Source organism: Colius striatus, chromosome 10 (assembly GCF_028858725.1).
Source record: "Colius striatus isolate bColStr4 chromosome 10, bColStr4.1.hap1, whole genome shotgun sequence".
Lineage (NCBI taxonomy): Eukaryota > Metazoa > Chordata > Aves > Coliiformes > Coliidae > Colius > Colius striatus.
In genome coordinates this window covers 30,234,667-30,254,407 of record NC_084768.1, presented here as the reverse complement: position 1 = coordinate 30,254,407, position 19,741 = coordinate 30,234,667, and the positions used below count along the sequence as shown (strand labels likewise).

The window sequence follows — 19,741 nt, the reverse complement described above, 5'->3', positions numbered from 1 at the left end:
AACAGATCATATAGATGTGGGGAGGGGCCTCTTGTCTGACATTAGGAACTGACAAGCAAAAGAATCATGAAAATAAGGCCGACAGTACCTTCTGCTTGCGCCCCGCTTCCCCTTTGCCCCCCTCAGCCCTCTCACATACTTGGCTCTCGGGCAGGATTTGAAAGTAACGGACCCAGCTCAGCCCCGATGGCAACGGGGTGCCAAACCCCTCCGAGGCGCAGCTCAAACACTTCTGTGCTCTGGGGCAGCAGCGTGAGAGAGAGGAGGAGGAGGCTGGCGAAGGCGTTTGGTGCCCACAGCAGCGCCGCGTTCCGCTGCCCGCCTGCTGCGCTGATGAGATGCACGGGCAGCATCCCGAGCGGTTTCTCCCAGGCTCGGGGCTGGCGGTGCAGGGCTGCAGGGAGGTGCTTTACATGGCAGGGAGGGCGACTAAGTCATTCTTTGGAGCGGGCACAGTCTGTGTGGTCCCGGCTCTCCCTTCTGCTGGAAAAGTACAGTGCGTTGGCCCGGCGCAGGGCCCGGCGCTCCCCCGGCGGCACAGACCCGCGCGCATCCCAATGAGGGGGGAGGGGCCGCCGGCCACACCACTCTGGAAATTCTTCTTTATTAAGACATAAATACAAAGCTGAACAGGAAAGGAGCAATGACAGGGTAAACCCTGCCAGTACTGATGATCTTACGGCGCTTGAACATCTGGTTCGGCTGCTGGCTTCCATAAAATCATCTTTAAAAGCTACTCGGGTTATATCTCCATCAGCTGTTCGGTGCCCACAATGACTTCATTAACATGTTTGGCTGAAAAAAGAGAGGGAGGAAAAGAAGAGGAGTTGAGTTTTTCAGCGGTGCTTCAGCAGACCTTCAGCATCTTTCAAATCTGCAACTTTAATACAAATGAGAGAAGCAGATTCTGGGGAATACAAACAGCGATTCGCTGCCCTTCTTTGGACGCCAGCCTTCTCTCCGACAGTATCCCCCACGCATGGCAAAAGCCTAAACAACTGACCAACTAAAAACCTAAACTGTTCCTCTAATGAGAGTTTTCACAGGTATGTGTCACTGCTGAACAAGGGAGGCCCGATGGAAGGCTCAGCTGCTGCTGACAGGTGCACACCTAAGTCGAGGCAAAGAACCATCGACGCCCAAGATGGAGATCTGACAGAAAAGGAAAGAGCAGCGATCCACCCCGGCCCTAAAGAGCACTGTGTGCCCTCAAACTGCACGGAGGCTGGGGAGGAGAGGGGCTGCTCAGCATCGGGACCCATCACTGAGGTAGCATGAGAAACCCTCAGCAATCTCAACTCGGCCCTGGCAGCTTAAAAAAGAGAGTTGGGGTTTGGGTTTGGTTTTTTTCCCTCCATTTAAATCTGACTTCTCCCGTTTGGACTCAACTCTGGATGGAGCCTTTCCAAAAGTATCCGTGTGAAGAAAGGTCTAAGTACCGTTATCACATCGGAGGGTAACAGCGGGCAGCCCTCCTCAGACTCCTGTGGAGCAAATTTGTTGGAGGAGTCACAGTCACAGTCGCTCCTTTGCCTGTTCCCAGGGGCTCTGCACAGCCCCAGTGGACACAAATAACGTGCCAGTCCCTGCCCCAGCACTGTTAATGCCCTGTACTGAAAGAGCCTTCCCTTTAAAATGCAAAAGCAGCTTGTCAGGGAAGGACTGCAAATAAGGGATCTAAAGCCAAAATAATAAAACAACAACTGAAAGCCCAGTGCCTAAAAAAACCCGGAGCATGTGGCCTCAGAGTGTGACACAAAGCCAGGGAGCTCAAAGTGGGTGTCCCGTGGCGGGAGGCAGGGAATCTACATTGCTCTGTGGGAGATGGACACCTATTCAGGTGGAGCTCAGGTGGTTTGACCCATGCCCTCAGGCTCCCCATCTCCCCCTCCTGCACCGTGGGAACAACAATTGGCTCTGGAGCCTGGGATAAAGCACCGAGGCCTGTGAGGTGCTGGGATGCACTGATAGAGGCTGTGCTGTCTCCCACACCTTACACAGTAGTGGGGGTGGATATCCAAGGATCATGGAAACAACCAGCTTTATTTACCCACCTAAAACTCCTCCCCTCAGGGGAGTGGATTTTGCAAGGCTGCTGCAAAACAACAAACATGCCACCTTTGGCTAAATGAAGAAATTCCTGGCAATCCCCAAACTGTCTGGGCCAACGTGGTGATTCTTCTCTTAAGATTCAAGGCATTACCTTTGCACCGTGTGAACCATTGCTCCTGAAAAGGTTTGATCAAAAACTGCCCTACAGACTTCAAGGAGTAGCAAGATAATTTCCCATTACAACCCCGACCCCACAATCAGGCGGCTCCTGCCGTGTCCTCAGCTTGGGGACAGAGTTGCGTTAGCCACACGGCTGCCTTTCAGAAGCCCTTTATGAAGGCAAAAATAAGGAGATGAAGGAGCTGCATCTCACTTTCAGCATCAGATGGAGTGGTTTAGTTCTTTGCTCAGGGTGTTTAGCCGCAACTGATAATTAACTCCAGAGCCCGGTGCTAACACCTTGGAGCTCGAAGATGGAACACGAAGCCCAATCTCCAGCGCTTTGGGCAGGATGAGCAGAGACAGATGAGGTGCTCTGGAACGCGAGGGACTGACTGTACAAGAGCCAGGTGCAAGTGTGATGTAGGTAGCACCACACAACCTCTCCAGCTCAGCTCTGCCAATAGCCCCGAGTCCAGCCCTCAGCATCCTCTCTCCTCCCGCCCCGGACCCCACACAACTTTGCCAAGGTACCTCAAACCCAACCTGCAGCACTTCTTGCTATAACATTCCTCACCCCCAACAACTTTCCCAATATATCTCAAACAGGCCCTGTAGCAACTCCTGTGACTCCACTCCTGAACCTCCTCCAAGCAGACTACCTATCGTGTTGATTTCTGTGATGTGAATAAGACCCTGGCTACCATCCAGCGGGAGTAATTACGCTATGCCCCCACAGATTAAACGTGCCTTCATCGAGGCTTACAAAGAGCCATGTCAATTTAGGGTGCTATATATAGGTTATCTGTAGCAATGCTTTTTAATAAGGAACTCCTTGCTTCGCTTCAGTCTGCGTGCTGGGCTGTCCCAAACGTGCAGAGCCGGGATGGGTCCCGCCAGACGCTTCCTCGCAGAGGTGGTACCAGCTATTTGTAATCTGCACTGACATGCTTGTCGCTGCCTTACGATGTGTTGCATTTTACACCTGGTGAGTTCAAAATGCTTTTCGAGAGCAGGCGAGTAAGAGCATTCCCCTGTTACAGACGGGGAAACTGAGGGAGTTTCAGTAACCAGAGCCACAAGGCAATCAGAGCACGGAGTCCCCTCAGCTCCCGTCCCTCTGCCTTTTGTGTCTCCTCCGTGTGGCCCAGATTCCCCGGAGCGGGCACACACACACAGCCTGCCTGGGATGTCACTGCTACCTCAGAGGCTCGCATGAAATCACCAAGCTCATTTCTCCTTGTACAGGGCTAAAAGAAAACACATGAACGTGCCTGTCTCAGATCCCCGAGAAAGTTTTGAAGCGATAAAGAGAAGATAAAGGGAATGGTTTTGCTAGAAACAAAGCCCGGTTCCGCTCCCTGAGGGGACGCGATAGGCAGATAAGGATTCACCCTGCTTCCCTCTTCCCTTCCCAAAGCCCTCCTCGTAGGAGGGACGGGAGTTCAGACTCCACTGTGCGTGCCAGAGAGCCGAGCTGAGCTGCGGATAGCGTTTCATTATCAGCCGTGGCTGCCAGTTGCCAGTGGCTCTGGCTGGTACCAGCAAGCTCACTTCATGCAGAAACTCTGCCTGAAACTCTGGGGGAGGAGGGAGAAGTACCTCACATGCTTAGCTGTTCAGCTCCCTTCTCCTTCCCCAGCTCCCCATTAGGGATTTCTTACCAGGCTGCCTTTTATCTGACACTGGCAGGGTTACAGATGCATTCAGCCCACAGAGAAAGAAGAGGGATTAGAGAAAAGGACTTTCAGAAAGCCTTAGAGTTCAACTCCGCAACCTTAAATCATGTTCAACTAGATCTTCTCAGATTGGGAGCATCTGGTGCTAAGCAAATCCAGAGCTGATCAACACATTCAACCCTCCCGATTAACACTTTGCTTCAACTTGCTGACGCAGCCTTGCCCCAGAGCCGGCCTGGGTGCTTGAATCCAGCGTCCAGGGAGATTTCAGCGAGTGCAAATCAAGCCCTTGTCACTGCTTACATATGCATTCCTGCTTTGGAAGACATTTGTTTATGCATACTGTACACTAGCCCCTTAAAAGCATATGCGGGAGGCAAGGAGAGCTGGGGAGCAGCTTTTGGTGCTTGGCTAAAAACAAATTGTAATGCAAATAAACAGAGGGACGGAAATGAGTGCACAGCCCGGCAGAAACCCCCCAGCAGGCCGGGGACCCAGCGCTCCCCAGCCTTCCCCCAGGTTCCTGCCAAGCTGCTCACAGAAAGGGGATGCCTGAGCATTCCTTTAAAAGCCATGTGAAAGCATCTCCTTGTTGTTTGCTCAATTAGCCCCAGACAGATTGCTGCTGCTGCTGCTGGTGGCAACGCTGGGTTGTTAAAGGAGGAGGGGAAGGAGGGGAAAGGGAGGGGAAAAAAAAAAAAGAGAGGAGAGAAGGGGAAAAAAAAAAAAAGGGTTAGGGCCTAGGCCCAGGACCACCACGAAGTTCCAGCCCTCAGGGGCTCCAGAAAACGTTCAGTTTACTCACTCAATTACATACACTGTTTTATAAACCCTTTAAAATAAAATAGAAAACAGTCCCTGGCACAGAATTACTGCTCTATTATACAGCAGTGATGAAAGCCACTGCTGTGTATTTGCTCTCTTTAAAGCAAGAGATAGTTTAACTTAAAAGACTAGGCGGGGGGGAGGGGTGGCTGCAGAAACGCATGCACGAAAACACGCTGTGGGTGGTTCCTACCACATTCACCCACGACAGAAAGGATCAGAGAGTGGGAGAGAAGAGCAACTTGTCTCTGCAGTGATGGTTGGCCCTGGAAAAGCAGCCAGGCTTGTTGTGGGGGGGGGGGGAGGGTTGGGGGGAGAGGAACTAAAGGGACTTAAGGGGATGGGAAGCAGCTGAAGCTTGACTTTGGGAGGCTGGAGGGTGTTTTAAATTACATGTAGAGATAAAGAAGGGAAGCAGGTGATGGAAGCTGATTTGTTTGTGTTTACAGAGCAGTGGGGATTTCCAGCCAAGGCCTGCTCTCTCCTCAGCCACACTTTACTTACGGGATCACTGGAGATCAGGGGTGACCACGCTGTGGCCCCAAAGGCCAGGAGTGTCTCATAGATTTCTCCCAAGCACCACACCAGCCCCACTGCGTGGCTGTGGGCTGAGCCCCTGGGCCTTTGGGTACCCCAGCTGCACCCAGGGGTGAGATGTGCAACTCATGCCAGGGACACGGGGAATGGGGCTGGCAGTGGTCAAGGCAGGTCAGCTCTGGCCTACAAGCTGAGACCTCCAGCCCAGGGAACAGGCAGGCAGCAGGGATCTCACTCCCACCTTACACCCTTCCTCAGCAACCACTCCTGCACTGTGCCCCTGCTCAATGGCTTCAGCTGAGGCTCTTCCCATAGTTCAACCAGTAGTAATCCCTTCACCCTCAAACCCTTCTGAAGGATAGCTGTGTCCTGAGAGTATAAAGTAAAGGCAACACAGAATTTAGTACCCAAAGAGAGACGGATTTTCTGTGGCTTGGAGCGGACGGATGGGAGGAGTGAAGGAACTGGAAGGAGAGCTGTATGAGAAAGTGATCAGTCAGGGTCTTAGGAGAAAGGTTAGTCAAGGGAAAAGGAGACCAAGAGCTGGTGATGTGCCTAAGATAGCAAGCTCCTTGGGGAGGAGGGCACACTTAGAGCCCTAGTGTGGGGCAGAGTCTTGCCAAAGTGTTTAAGGGACTGAACTGAACCGACCGATGTACTTCTATGAGGTAGCACCACCTGACAGCAAATGCAAGCAGGCCCCTCAAAAACATCACTCTGACAGACTCCATCCACACTCCTGCTAAGACGGCAGAGATGCTATGTCTGCCTGGACGTTGCTGCCCTCTGCAATGGATGCAAGTAGAGGTCCCCTTCCTTTCTCAGCATCCATTGGGGTGCTCCTCCTGGCTCTTTCATGTGGTTGAGCTCTAGCAGAGCACAAGTGGTTATTTTTCTCTGCGTGGAGCATGTAAAAATATTTCCACAAGGTTCTGAAGTGTTGCCTTATGGGCAGACTTCACAATTTGCACGCTGCGAATGTGGCAGCTCGCTTAACCCCCTCCCTCAGGAAGCCTGAACTTCCCTGCCTGAGAATGACAGTATGCACAAGTGCCCATCCCCAGCAGCAGTGGCGAGGACAAGGGAGGACACAACGTTGCTGGATGGATCTCCTAGGCAAGTTTTATGCCACTGCTAAGGCCAGAACTCATAAACCATCTTTATACAACTTGGAAAAGAGGCTTATTAGGATTAGTTAGAAATGTAGTCATTGCATAGTCGCTGAAACAAAAATGACAACTATTTAAGAGACGCCTGTTCTAACTGCCAACAGTATCTTTGTCACGGACACTCATCAGTTAAACTACTTTAGAGAGCAAATCTTATGGACTTCTCACTTTTGCTGTAAATTTACACCATTCCTACATCATCTCCAGCTCATCTCGCACCCCAGTGCTCAATATACATGTGTGCACTGTTTAGTCTGTGTCTGTTCTTCACAAGCTTTCGTAACTCCCATCTGCACTGCAGCATGCACTCTGATCCCGACCTCGTGTTGTGCTAAGTGTTCCTAGTTCCTGAAGACTTCACCAGGAGGTAACTCAGCATTTCACAAGAGCAGATGCTCGACCCTTCTTGAATGCAGCGAGAGCATCAGAAAGTCCCTCAGTTCCTTCCTGTCCCTATCCTGCTAAATCTTGGCTGGGGCAAAGCGTCTTCACAAGCAGTCACCCATTCATATGTGGAGGTTTCATAAACTGTACCTGCCTTCAGAGGATGACATTAGAGAAAAATGTGCTCTTTGGCCCTCATTAAAATAAAACAATCTTACTCTGTTTCATTGAGAAGTCCTAGGACTCCAACCTTGGAACAGAACTTGGAAAATGATCGGAAACGGGAGCCAGTCCTTACTGGATATGTGCCTTTTTCTGTTCTTGTGAGAAACCACACAGTTTTGGCTACGTGATAAGCCTCTGGAAAAAAAATAATCTCAGTTTTCACATGTTCTCAGGAGAGCAGCTCAAAGCTCCAGAGACTCTGTCTGCAGCAAGCGCTGCTGGCCATGGAAGCACAGAGGAGGGGAGGCAGGACTCCCCCACGCCAGCATCCCTGCGCTGCAGAGCTGCCTCCCGCCTGCACCCACAGCCATCCTGCCTGGGCACCGGGAGTCACGCTGCAGAGCTGCCTCCCCTCTGCACCCACAGCCAACCTGCCCGGGCACCGGGAGCCACGCTGCAGAGCTGCCTCCCCTCTGCACCCACAGCCATCCTGCCCGGGAACCGGGAGCCGTGCTGCAGAGCTGCCTCCCCTCTGTGCCCACAGCCAACCTGCCTGGGCACCGGGAGCCACGCTGCAGAGCTGCCTCCCCTCTGTGCCCACAGCCAACCTGCCTGGGCACCGGGAGCCACACTGCAGAGCTGCCTCCCCTCTGTGCCCACAGCCATCCTGCCCGGGCACCGGGAGCCACACTGCAGAGCTGCCTCCCCTTTGTGCCCACAGCCATCCTGCCTGGGCACCGGGAGCCACACTGCAGAGCTGCCTCCCCTTTGTGCCCACAGCCATCCTGCCCGGGCACCAGGAGCCGTGCTGCAGAGCTGCCTCCCCTCTGTGCCCACAGCCATCCTGCCTGGGAACCAGGAGCTGTGCTGCCTGAATCAGTAAGTAGAACTTTCTCCTCCCAGCACCAGGACTGGATCTCATGGCTGCTGGTGCCCATGGGCACCCATGAAACCTCCTGGCAAAGAAGTTATCTTCTGCCTCAAGGAAGATGACCCACTACTATCAGTTCCCAGCAGCTAAAGCAGCAGAAAGCTGTACAAGGGAGTCTCAGTTTCTGATGCTGCTAACAATCCACACAAGTGCCAACATCATCCTGCAGAATAAGCTATTTTTGTTGGTTTTTTTTAGTGGACTGAACCTTCCCTTTCAACATTTACAGGAAAAATGCTAAGGGTGAAATGTCAAGTCTGTATCAGCTAGGAAATGCAACATGTAACATACAGCTTCAGCACTTGAGCTGGCCAGTCCAAATGAATGGGCAGATGATCAGAACCTCCCTGTTGCTCAGGTCTCTGTAAAATAGGAGGAAACCCCAACCACGTTCATACTGAGGATGCACAGATGATGTTGTTGTTAACAACTGTGAAGCAGTCAGATGACAAATGTTGCAGGGCAGCCACAGGAAGGAGGGATCTTGTCTCTTGCACAGTGTGCAGTAATTAAGGTTTCAGACACAAACCAAAGGGAAGTCAGGAAAGTGAAAAATATGGAAAACCCCTGCATTCAGCAAGCACTACTCATGCTGGGTGTTGACTGTCTCAGGGCACCAAGGAAAATAAAAATACATGGTGGCATAAAAACTGCACAGGAACAAGCACAGAGAAGTCTTAAGCCTACAGCCTGGTCACAAAGATAATGCTACTACTAAGTATGTACCAGGATACCAAGCTGAGATTACATCAGCATCCTGGCTGCTGGTATTTTTACCCTTTCTGAACATATGCTTTGCGGCCACAACACTGCTGTAATGCACTTTTTGGGTGGGCAATGACTCAAGCTGTCCCCAAACGACATTGTCTCCTTCATACCCAACGCTCGTAAAAGATTGCTGCCTCAGCAACAACAGAGACGAAGGCGAGGGACATCGTGGTGCCTTTTGTGTCCGTTTTGCTGGTTCTGGTCCTCTGTGTGTGTCTTTACCACCTCTGTTCTTGGTGTTGCTTTGAAGAAGGGTTAGCCCACTTTACTGTACATGCCTCTTCCTGGCTAACCTATACCAGATGTATAACACTCCCCGCTGAATCTGGCCTAGAGACTCCTTTGGGAACTGAACTCACTGATTCTAGGGCTCATTTGACTCCATGACTGGCCCATCACCAGACTCCCTCTCTTTAAGCCCTACTTCAATGAGTGCACGCTGCTTTTGAGCTCCTCTTTAAAAATAGGTTCATCAAAAAGGCTGGAGCATGATCCTAATAACTGTCTTTGAAACAGTGATTGAATGCTTTGTGCAATTAAGCTCTTTCAGAACTGCTGCCTGCCATTTCCTATCCCTTTAATAACTACCTCCTTTTTCTTAGGTACCAACATGTTTTTCACAATGCTACCTGCATGAGGTAGCTTTCACAAAGCCCATCTGTTAATTCTCTGCTAGCAAATTCCTTAAATTAAAGTATCAAAGAGGAAGGAAAGTGGACGCTTCCTAAGCATGGTAATAAAAGCAGTAGGAAGAGAATAGTATGGCTCTCAGGAGGCATGGCTTGCAAGTCCAGAAGTTTAATAAAACTCCTTAGCTTGACTTTAAGAGGCACTTAAAAGTACCATCTCTGGCCAGTGCTGTGACAGGGCTGAAGTCGATGCAGGGCTGCAGGGTCACTGCTGACAGTTACCTGACCTCTCTGTATCTCTAACTATTCCCTCTATTTAGGTGTCCAGAGCCTTGCCAAGCCCATTATTAAGTGATGAGGTCTCCCACTATGTCCCCAGGGAGATTATCCCACAGCCTACCAGACCACATCGTTAGGAAAATGTTCCAGATAGCCAACCTAAATTGTGTTTAATTCAATCCCATTACTCCCAGCTGTACCATTTGGACCACCCCAAATACGCCCGTATTCTTCCGCAGAAGGAAAAGGGTGAGAGCTGGTTTGAGTTACGTTTGCCTATCATTTGTGGTAGCTGTTCCCCTGCCATCCTCCTCGGATGGGACTGGAGTTCATTTTGTGAAAGGAGGTCAGTGCACCACTGGCTCAAAGAGCTCTTGTGCCCTGAGCTGCCTGGGCACTGTGGCCAGCACTCGTAGGGCAGCACAGCGAGCACGTAGCCAGCTCTGCAGCACACTGCGGGTTTTGCTTGGGGTTGTGTAGGATGACTCCAACATATTTCTACCTTTGATGCCTCTGGCTGATGTTTTGGAATAAAGAGCTGCTGTATTTTTATTTTTTCATGTTTCTGGGAAGGTATATGCAGCCCTGCTGAGGAGGTTTCTAGCGTGGAACTCCCAGACTAGGGTCAAGAGCCAGCTGCTACCACTGACGTCTGCTCAAGTGTGATCAGCTTGCAACAAAAGGTGGCTCCAACCCAAGAGAACCAGGCTTGGGGTTTTATTTTTTTTTCCTAATCTGGCCATGGAAGCTTGAGTTTGAAGAAGGAAAAGTTACCAAACAGAACAACATAGCCAAAGTCTCGATGAAAGGGGGAAGATGGAAACAGACTTGCGGGGCCACACCAAAAGCTTGGCACAAGATACAGGAAGTCTCGGGCAGGGGAAAGGAAGTCGTGGCATGCTTTCACAGCGAAAAAGAGAGGGCCCCGTTTGCTAGGGGACCAGCCAAGGTCAGAAAAGACATGCTGGGCTGGAAAGACTCTACAGTTCAGGAAAGCAGTCATGAACTTCGCAGACAGATCCCAGACCACCGAGGAGAACCTGACCCCCAGCCCAAAGAAATTCCAGAACGGTTAGGAAACTGAGGCAGGGAAATGAACTGAGGCTTTATTATTTTCTCTTGCTCAGCATAATGGTACATTCATAATCCACCTGAAGGTGTCTTTGCTAACGTCAATCATACGTTTCTGAACAGTTTAACTAGAGGGCCCATAGACTCATTAACAAGTGGATTTAAGCTTTGGAGAGCTGAGCAGTGGACTCTACAGGAACAGACAAATGAATCATGGGTTGCAACTCTGTTACTGACCCTGCAAATACATCTACAGGGCCTGAAGAACATTCAGATAAGGATGAAAATCAAGAGGAAAATGCTTTCCATACTAAAACCAACCAGAATAGGATGTGCAGCCTGGAAAAGGCTACTGAAGCAGATGTGTGCGAGGTCAAAGAGTGGTATTTCTGTTTGTTAAAATCAAGTCAAGAAATCAAACGTATTCCTAAGATATTCCCTAAATCTACACCCATGTCCTCATAGCTCATGCTGCAGGTTAACAACCAAACGTGACCTGAGTCAGCTCTCTCAGCCATTCCTGCAGACGTGTGTATGTGGCACGTAAGGATGTGGTTTAGTGGTAGACTTGGCAGTGCTATGCTTATGGTTGGGCTTGATGAGCTTAAAGGTCTTTTCCAACCTAAATGATTCTATGATTCTGTGCTCAGGGGAGGACACAGATGGAGGGTAGTCAGTGGCTGGGGGCAATGAACCCCACACAGGCTGCTGATTCAGTCAGATTCGTGGGCAGAACCATGAGTAGGGACAGTCTCTGGTATACAAGGACCAAGACCACAGGGCACAGAACACTCACTGCGTGTTCCCTGAGACTTGCAGCTGCAAGATCGATGCTTTGTTTTCACGAGTCTGTTTTAGTTTCACTGTAAATGAAAATCTGTCATATGCATAGCTGACAATAGGTTATGCTGTACATTAAGTGCAAACCCTGCGCTCTGTCAGGGCCCGTGAAGACAAAGCGAGCAAACACATCCTGATCTGACTAAATAACTTCACATGGAGCCTTGCAAAGGAACTCACTTTTGTCCTCAGTCCACACCCTCAAGCAGGGATCTGCCAAGCCCCAACTATAAATATTCATTAAAAAGCCCTCTGCTTGGGATGCAGTGACTGAGACAGCCATTTCCTGCCCATTATCTCTTAGGGCAGGAAATCAACAGTTCCACTCAGGCGGTTCCTGAGCCCTCACCACACCACTCAGGCTTCCCCTGGATGGCTCAACTTCGCCCAAATGAGGGCTATGTAGTTGTAACCTCTCTGAAGCCCCAAACCAGCATTTTCTAGCAGTGAAGCAGACCTGAACGTAGCTGCCCTTGGGTTTCATACTGGGCACAGCAGCTCCGAGTATGATACTGCACCTTGAGCTTTTGCTTGGAGCAAGGTGAACAGGAGTGCACTGGCAACCGTGGGTATGTAGCACTCACAGGGAGAAGAATGTCTGTGTGATCACCCTTGACACTGAGAAAGATTACTAGTCAAAATACCAGCTTCTTCTGCTGAAGACAACTTCAGACTGATCTAATTGTGGTCTCTGGGAAAAAGATTGTCTCAGCACCCAGTCTTGTTCTTTATAACAATAACAACAGATCTTTTCTGCCAACTTCAGAGGAGCAAGTCCCTGAACAATTCTTATGCCAAGAAGCTGTACTTTCCATGAAAAACAAATCCTAATATTATAGGACACCACACTGCAGAACTGCCACTGTTTACTCGCATTTCATGAAGAAGCAGGAGTAAAATCTCAAGTTAAAAAAAACCCTCTGAAAACATTGCAAATGCACTGTAAATATAGGTCCTCTACTTACCTCTGGCTTCCAGCCTCTGATCGCTTCCAATCAAACAGTCTTTGATGTCTGCGCCCTTCTCTATCACGGCGTTGTGGCAAATAACACTGCCCTGAAGACAGCACCTACAGCATAAGCACAAAGGAAAGCATGAAAATCATTTAAAATGACAGGTATAGAACAAAAGTATCCACTGGAACATCCAAAGAGCCTGTGACATGATTCTATAAGTAAGTTCAGTTCTTCTTTGTTCTCCAAATCTCCAGCATTCTTCTCCTGATCCTCACACCCTGTTGCTGGAAAAACTGAAATGCCAGCTGTCAGAATGGGTTTGCAAAAAAGGGTTTCCAGCTTTACCTCCAGTAAGAACAGCTTTCCCCTACATTTCCTTAACAGAATACATACTGCCACAGGATTTCACAGACCTGGCCTGGGACTTGGGACCTGCATTGAGCCTTGTATTTTCCACAGACAGTCTGGGTAACTGTGGAGCAGGCTCCTCTGCTCAGCTCCCCAGTTAAAAGGAGGAGGAGAAGCCCAGTTATTCCCTGTGAATTTGGCTGAGAAGTTTCATACGTTCCAGTTCCAGCTTGCCAGGCCCTGAGGAAGGGTGGCGAGGTCAATACCTCATCTGGCTGTCTTTGTTCATGTTACATTCAAGCACTCAAACACGATTACTGTGGAGTACTAAACCAATGAAACCCACACCACGCTACTGGCCTTGGATATCTTTACACTCACATAGCCTTTGACACCACAAAGTTTGAAATGCTACACAGGATGGCAAAAGCCATCTTCTTCCAAAACAAATCTGTGATAACCAGCTTTCAGAGCTGCTGATCTGATTGTCCAGACAGGAAAGAAGTTCAGAGTCCAAGTGCTGGCTTCATAACTCCTCTGCTGAGAGATGCAGAGTAAGTTGCTGTGTTGGTCTGAGCACCTCCATGGAGTAAAATGGAAGCTGTGGATCTTTACTAGCATCTGTGATGTGTCCTGAAACGCTCTTCACTCAGCATTGTGTGCTGTGTTAAATGGTATTATTTCTGCTAATACTAACTACAACAACTATGGATATCCTGCAGCCAGTGTGGGTCACAGGCGTCACCGCTACTCATTGCACCAGCGACGCACAGCTGCACCGCACCACGGGGCTGGCTCAGGAAAAGAATTGTTACCCTAATGTCTGAACTGACAGCACAGAGGGGTTTTGGTCTCAGGTCAAAGCCCTGAGTCTCAACTCTGTGTTGCATGGAGAACTTGCTGGCTGTGGTCCTCAAGAAGAAGAGAGAAAAACATCAGTCCTCACTCCAGACCGCTGATCCTAAAATCACTAGTATCTACTCCACAGAATTTGTCACTAAACACATTAGAATTCTGTTGCTTGTGTGGGTCAGAGCAGAAACCATCTGCCCCACAAAACCAGCATTAATTCTACAGGAGTAAAAGCAATAAAACTGGACCTCAGCCACAGTGGTTAGCAGTTACGACCCCCCTCGAACAGACTGTCCCCTCTGAACAATTATTCTTTTAACTCGCTTAAACTCCCCCTCCCCTGACCTATAAGGAGGCAATATGAGCAATTACGCTACAAGCAACCAGCTCAGGTTGCCTTGGCAAGGTTTTTACTAACATGTTAATAAGATAAAAAGCGGCAAAGATACACAGCAGACCCCTGCCTGCCTTTGCTCTCCCACTGTCACGATCTGCTTCCTTTCCAGCAGCTCCGCGCGCAGCGGCTCAGGCTGTCGCCTTGCGCAACGGCGGTCGCTGAGCGGGAGCAGCTCTGTGTCTGCTGGCGGGGCAGGGAAAGGGTCTGTGGAGGGAGGACTGCCCACTGCTGCCAGCCTGACTTGGCTTTCAACAGGAGTAGCGAAGGCGATGGGAGAAGTTGCTCGTTCCCCACTGAAATGGCTCCCATCCAAAACGCACGCTGCAAAATACCTCCTCCTCCATCGCTTGGAGCCAGTCAGATGAGAGCTTTCCCCTGAAAACTTTTAGGTTCCCACCATCTATCACTCGTGAGCACCAGAGCAGTCGTGAGCAGGCTACACCTCTCGGCATTATCCTCACGCAGGAGGATATTCCCCAACAGAAAGGGGATTTAAGCTGTCGCTCTGGAGTTCAGGCTGGAGAATACTGGACGTGTGTTCAAAGCCTACTTGGGGATAGTTTTTCAGCCCCTGGAGAAAAAATAGCATTGTAACCAAGAAACTGCTGATGACATGAACATCAAAGATAAGGGGGGGTTCCCGCCAAACCATTTTTTTGGGGAGGGACAAGCCAGAGAACCAAGATGAACTTTTCTGTGCCAGGTGCTTGCAAACCAGCCCTTCCCCAGTGCCAGGGTAAAACAAACCCCAAGAACTCTGCCACCCCAGGAGTTTCTTAAAACTTAAAAACCCAACCAACTGCAGAAGTTTTCAAACCATACTCAACGCTCAGATTACCCCAATCGCACAAACCAGCAGCGAATCTGGCTTTTATTGCTCAAGTGGAACAAAACTTCAAGAGATAAAAACACAATTTGTGGGTGTTCCCTGCACCCGCTGACAGATGTAACACAGCTCTTTTGAAACCACTTGTAAAAAAAAAAGGACGTCACAAAGCCTGCCAGGAGAAGTATTTTGTGTATTTATTTAATTGTTACTATTTTTCAAAGCCGAAAAGTAAGGAATAAACTTTTATTCTCTCGCAGGGTGAATATCCCATCTCGGGGCACTCTGCTGTATTATATCCTTGGCTGAACAGCCACCATGGTTCCTGCCTTGCTTAACAATTAGGTGCTGTTAGTCCTCAAAGGTGCTCCAGCAACGTCCAGCTCCGTGGGCACCGCTGTGTGTGTGCATACATTCGATGTACTGCCTCATAATGCAAACCAGATTGATTCCTCCCCCCTCCCACCCCCCAAAATCTTAGTATATTTTTAAACTTTTCAGCACGGTGAAAACGGATATCTTCTGACCTTAAAATCCAAAGAGCATGTTCAAACCTACAAGAGGAACTAATTTGGGGCATTTGATTTATGGCTGAAATTTCAATCTGAATTTGTTGTAGGTGTAATCGCAAACCCAACGTCTGGCAGCTGGGCGTTTTGCAGAAAATAAATACAAATAGTCAGTGTGCGTCTGCATTCTAGAGAGAGCATTTTACAAGCCCGGTCCTGTAGTGGGAACAGATGCAGCTAAGACATTAATTTGTTCTACAGGTACAACATGAGGATGGAAGCATGTGAGAGAGAGTGTGCGTGTAGGTCTGTGCCCGTGCACGCGTGTGTGTGTTACGCGCCTGTATCCGAGAGACAGAGAGGCTGACTTTGGGGTGGGTTTTTTTTTGCCTTGAAAGTGAGAGAACAAGAGCAAAAGGAGTAGTGGCCAAGGAGGCATGGGGGGATTACAAGGATTTAGGTCTTTAAACTGCAGACCACCTAACAAGATCACTCTGAAATGCCACTAATTTCAGTTAAGGCCACAGACCTCCCTTCCTCTGCCCTCCCTCTCTCCCCCATTGTAAACAACTAATCCCAGCAGAAAACAACAGAGAGCAAAATGTACACACATTCTGCAACATTCCAGGTCCTTCTTTATCTTTTATTTATTTTTCTAAAAGGTCAGCCTATGTATGGAGGGAGGGGGGAGGGGAAGAAAGCCAAAAAAACCTCAAGTCCATCTCTTGTGTGGGCTTGAAGGAAGCTGGGAGAAAGCAAAGTCCAAGAGCATACAATATGGAGCTTTTATAGCACAGCAATTCCTGGACTCGGCTTACTTTCCCCTCCCTCTACTTGTGGCAAAGTCACATAGCTTTAAACCAAAGGACAGGGTGGTCGATTACATCTGAAAGAAATGTAAAGAATTGAGAAAGAATTCCATCTCCTGTCGAAATTACAAATAAGGAAGTATTAGTCCCAGAGACAGGCTGATTTATGCAGCCCTGGAACTGCTGACTTTCAGCCTGAGTATCAGTCTATAAATCAAACTCTTAAATCAAGTGTGTCGATCGCTGCAGCACTGCGATACTTAGGAGAAGCGAGGCACCTACCACTGAAAGCAGGAAGACTGCCAGGGTGCTGTACCCTTCTTAATTTTCTGAAGTGTAAATCTGAGATCAAACATCCTTTGGGGGAACGGGAAATCAAAATCCGCAGCGCTCAGCACACCGGGAGCGGGCTGCGGGAGTCCGAGACACAACCCCCTAATTACAGGCTACCCACTGATTATTTAGGACTCTGTGATTAAAGTGATGAACGCTCCTGGGAGAAAGGAGCTTAAGTAACTGAGGTCAAGACCTCAACTGCAGCTCTCGCCCTGGTTGTGCAAGCTTAGGAAGGTATGAATGTCACAGGTTTGCCTTACAGCAAATCTCCTGAAATGCCAATGGAAGTTATCCAGGTCTGCTAGTTTAATCCAATTGTGCCAAAACCCCAACGTAATCTGCTGTTGGGCAGCAAAGCAAATGAGGTGTCTAAAATGCAACGCTTAAAACCGTACACTCACGAGGAAGAAAGAGCCTGGAGGAGAAAGCTTAGGACAGCCCTTTGGTACTGGCTCTGCTGTGCCAATAGGTCGGGTCTCTTGCTCTTCCAGATGAGCTACAAAACAGAGAGACTGATTCAGGAGTTAAAAGCAAAGGGTGACGTGCCTCGGCAGCTACTTTGCTGACTGAGGGGTAACAGCTGTGGATTCCCCTGGGAGCAACATCCCATTCTGCCCCGACCAAGAAGATAACAGCCACAACAGGCACCTTAATAACACCGCGAGGTGGCAAGGAGGCAGGCAGAGCTCTAAACCCTACCAACAAACCCTCGAGGAATCCCCCGTTAGCTAGTGAGCTAGGGTCCAGGACACATGAACACAGAGGAGAGGCACATGGGAAAACAAGGAAGAGGCAAAAACACTACGAGGCAAGTTGGGAACCCAAAATGTCGCCTTCACCGACAAGTTTTACGCACCAATACTTTTTGACACCAACACGCTTTTACACACTGACAGGCAAACTCAGGGCACTGTGAATCTCACGCTATGCACTCAAGTAAATACCAAAGACTACAATAGATGCCAGCAGTACATGCTATAATTTATAGATACATTTCAAAGCGAGCATTCTTAAGTGAATTTGGGCTTTGATCTCCCGTTTTTCCCCTTGGGGGTAACAAAATCATTTTACCAACCCCTCTAAATTCTTCACCCGTCTCCGAGGGTGTTTTCGCTAAGAAACTTGTTTCATGTCTCTTTTCTAGCCAAGCTCATCGCTGTGGTATGGCTCCTTTACACTTCTTCCCCACACCCTAAACATTTTGCATTACATATTGCGTATACTTGCCAGCACTCGTATTTTCCAGTGAAAGTTCAACTGACCTTAAAGGATTGCCTCAAACCTACCTTAATGTGTTTTATTAAGTGAAACTTAGGCTGCTGGGGGAGGTTGCCTGGAAGGTTGTGCCTCACCTCTGAAACTTCAGTTAAACCCATCTGATCTTGGAACAAACAAATTGGTGGCCTTTTATGTAGCTGCGAGCTGGGTTTTGCACACTTCAGCGAAAGCACGCTGCAAGGGGGTTTATATCAGGAAACCCCACACGCAGGAAAACTGACCTCCCTCTGGATTCTCTCTTGCAGAGTGGGAGGGCCGTGCCCTGCATGATTTTACAGGCACTTAGCTGACACCTGGGGAAAGCTATCGATGGCTATGTGAAGGTAACAAAGCAGAAAATGTTCACCCCCATCTCTGGATTTGCTTTACTTTCTCACTGGCACAGTGAGAATGAGCAGGGTAACTGGCACACACTTTCTCTGGGCTTTTTCCATACCTGTAGCCCTCCATAGGACACAAGTGGTTAAATCAGCTTCCATATCATAGGGGCTAGGATGATGAGGAAAAGAGTTTTTTCAATGTTACAAACTGAGCCTGGCTTCTTAGAGCCAAGCTGAACTTATTCAACCCCACAGTCCCCTTAGGAACTTAGAGGCAGGATTCTGGCACAATGTGGTACTTTTTTTCCTTTTCCATACACAGGTTGAGAAATATTTTCAAGAGATCCCCACACCAGTTTCTCACCAAAACCCAAAGGCAATCAGTTGCTTGTGAAAAAAACCTCTGTGCTCTTTGATTAGACCCATGTGGCTAGCAGGAGGCTAAAGCTTACTTACAGCTCTGAAGCCAGACATAACCCTGGCCACTTGGAGAGGCAGATCAGCAGAATGAGAGGAGATGTTGCAAAATGCCAGAGCTGATTTGTGCTTTAAGTCCAACTTTTGATGTACAAGATATGTGGAAAATTGGGAAGAGTTCCCTGCACTATCAGGAAAACATCTGTATCTGAGATTAAAGAACAGGTGATTTATTTAAGACAGATTGATGTACCAGGAAGCTAGCCAGAAGAAAACCTTCTCTTTTTTTTTTTTGAGGAGCTGCTAGTAATAATGGTTCAGACATTCACAAGACAACAGGTACTATATGAGAAATATCCTAAATACATTAGATACAGTAGGATTTGACTTCAGTTGAAAGTAACTAAAAACTAGCCCTGCAGTAGCTCAACTGCTTCCTGCTCACCGGTTTCCTAGTTTGCTCTCTCTTCTTCAATTCATCTCTCTCAAAGCAAACTCTGCCAGCCAGAGGTTGCCTCTATTCAGTATCTTATACAACATGTGCAATGAATTAAACACTAGAATGAAAACTGTGGTTCCTGACCAAAAAGGTACAGACTTTAAAACCAAGGGCTGTGACAGAAGGACAGAACATAATTGCTATACAATAAAGAGCAATAAGAACTCTTTTTGCAGGTAAGGACTATACCTAGCTTACTTCACACGTTCATATTCATCCATATCTATGATATATTTTACCCATATATACACTTAGCTGGGCCTGTGCTTTTTCTGAATCAAGTTCTCACTTTTCATTTGCTTCCTGTCATATCTATTCTAAACTCTTCCTTCCTCCAGGGAAGCAATCAGTGGTGTGAGACAAAGTGTCCAGAAGGCAACAGCCACCTGAAAAAATGGTTGAAGACACAAAATGTTTGGGAATGCTATCATAAGCAAATCTTTCTTTCCAGCTTTGCAAGATATGGTGCTGGAAACAACTTCAACTCTTCTTTTCTTCTTATGAGGGAATGTGCTGTAAAATGGGTTTTACAATTTCAGCAAATGTTGCCTCAGCAACATTCCCCCATTATCCAAGGGGGAAAAAAAGACTACTTATGTGCTGAACCCCTATAAATGCTCAATTCCATCCTGGTTTTAATTAGAACTTTCTTCAAACTGCTGACTGTTTCTACATCAGGTGCTGATTTGGCACTATTGAGGAAACA

At 48.5% G+C, this 19,741-nt stretch overlaps 1 protein-coding gene across 1 annotated transcript in view; it reads right to left on the bottom strand.

Annotated features, from left to right (window-relative positions):
• Window positions 1–588: 588 nt before the first annotated feature.
• The window catches only part of EIF2B3 (eukaryotic translation initiation factor 2B subunit gamma), a 100,191-nt gene continuing 81,038 nt past the window's right edge, over window positions 589–19,741 (bottom strand). The window contains exons 10-11 of the mRNA XM_062003961.1: window positions 12,454–12,557; window positions 589–795 (exon numbers count right to left, since the gene is read on the bottom strand). Of these exons, the coding sequence (XP_061859945.1) occupies window positions 743–795; window positions 12,454–12,557 (157 nt within the window). The 3' untranslated portion in view covers window positions 589–742. The remainder of the gene's footprint in view (window positions 796–12,453; window positions 12,558–19,741) is intronic.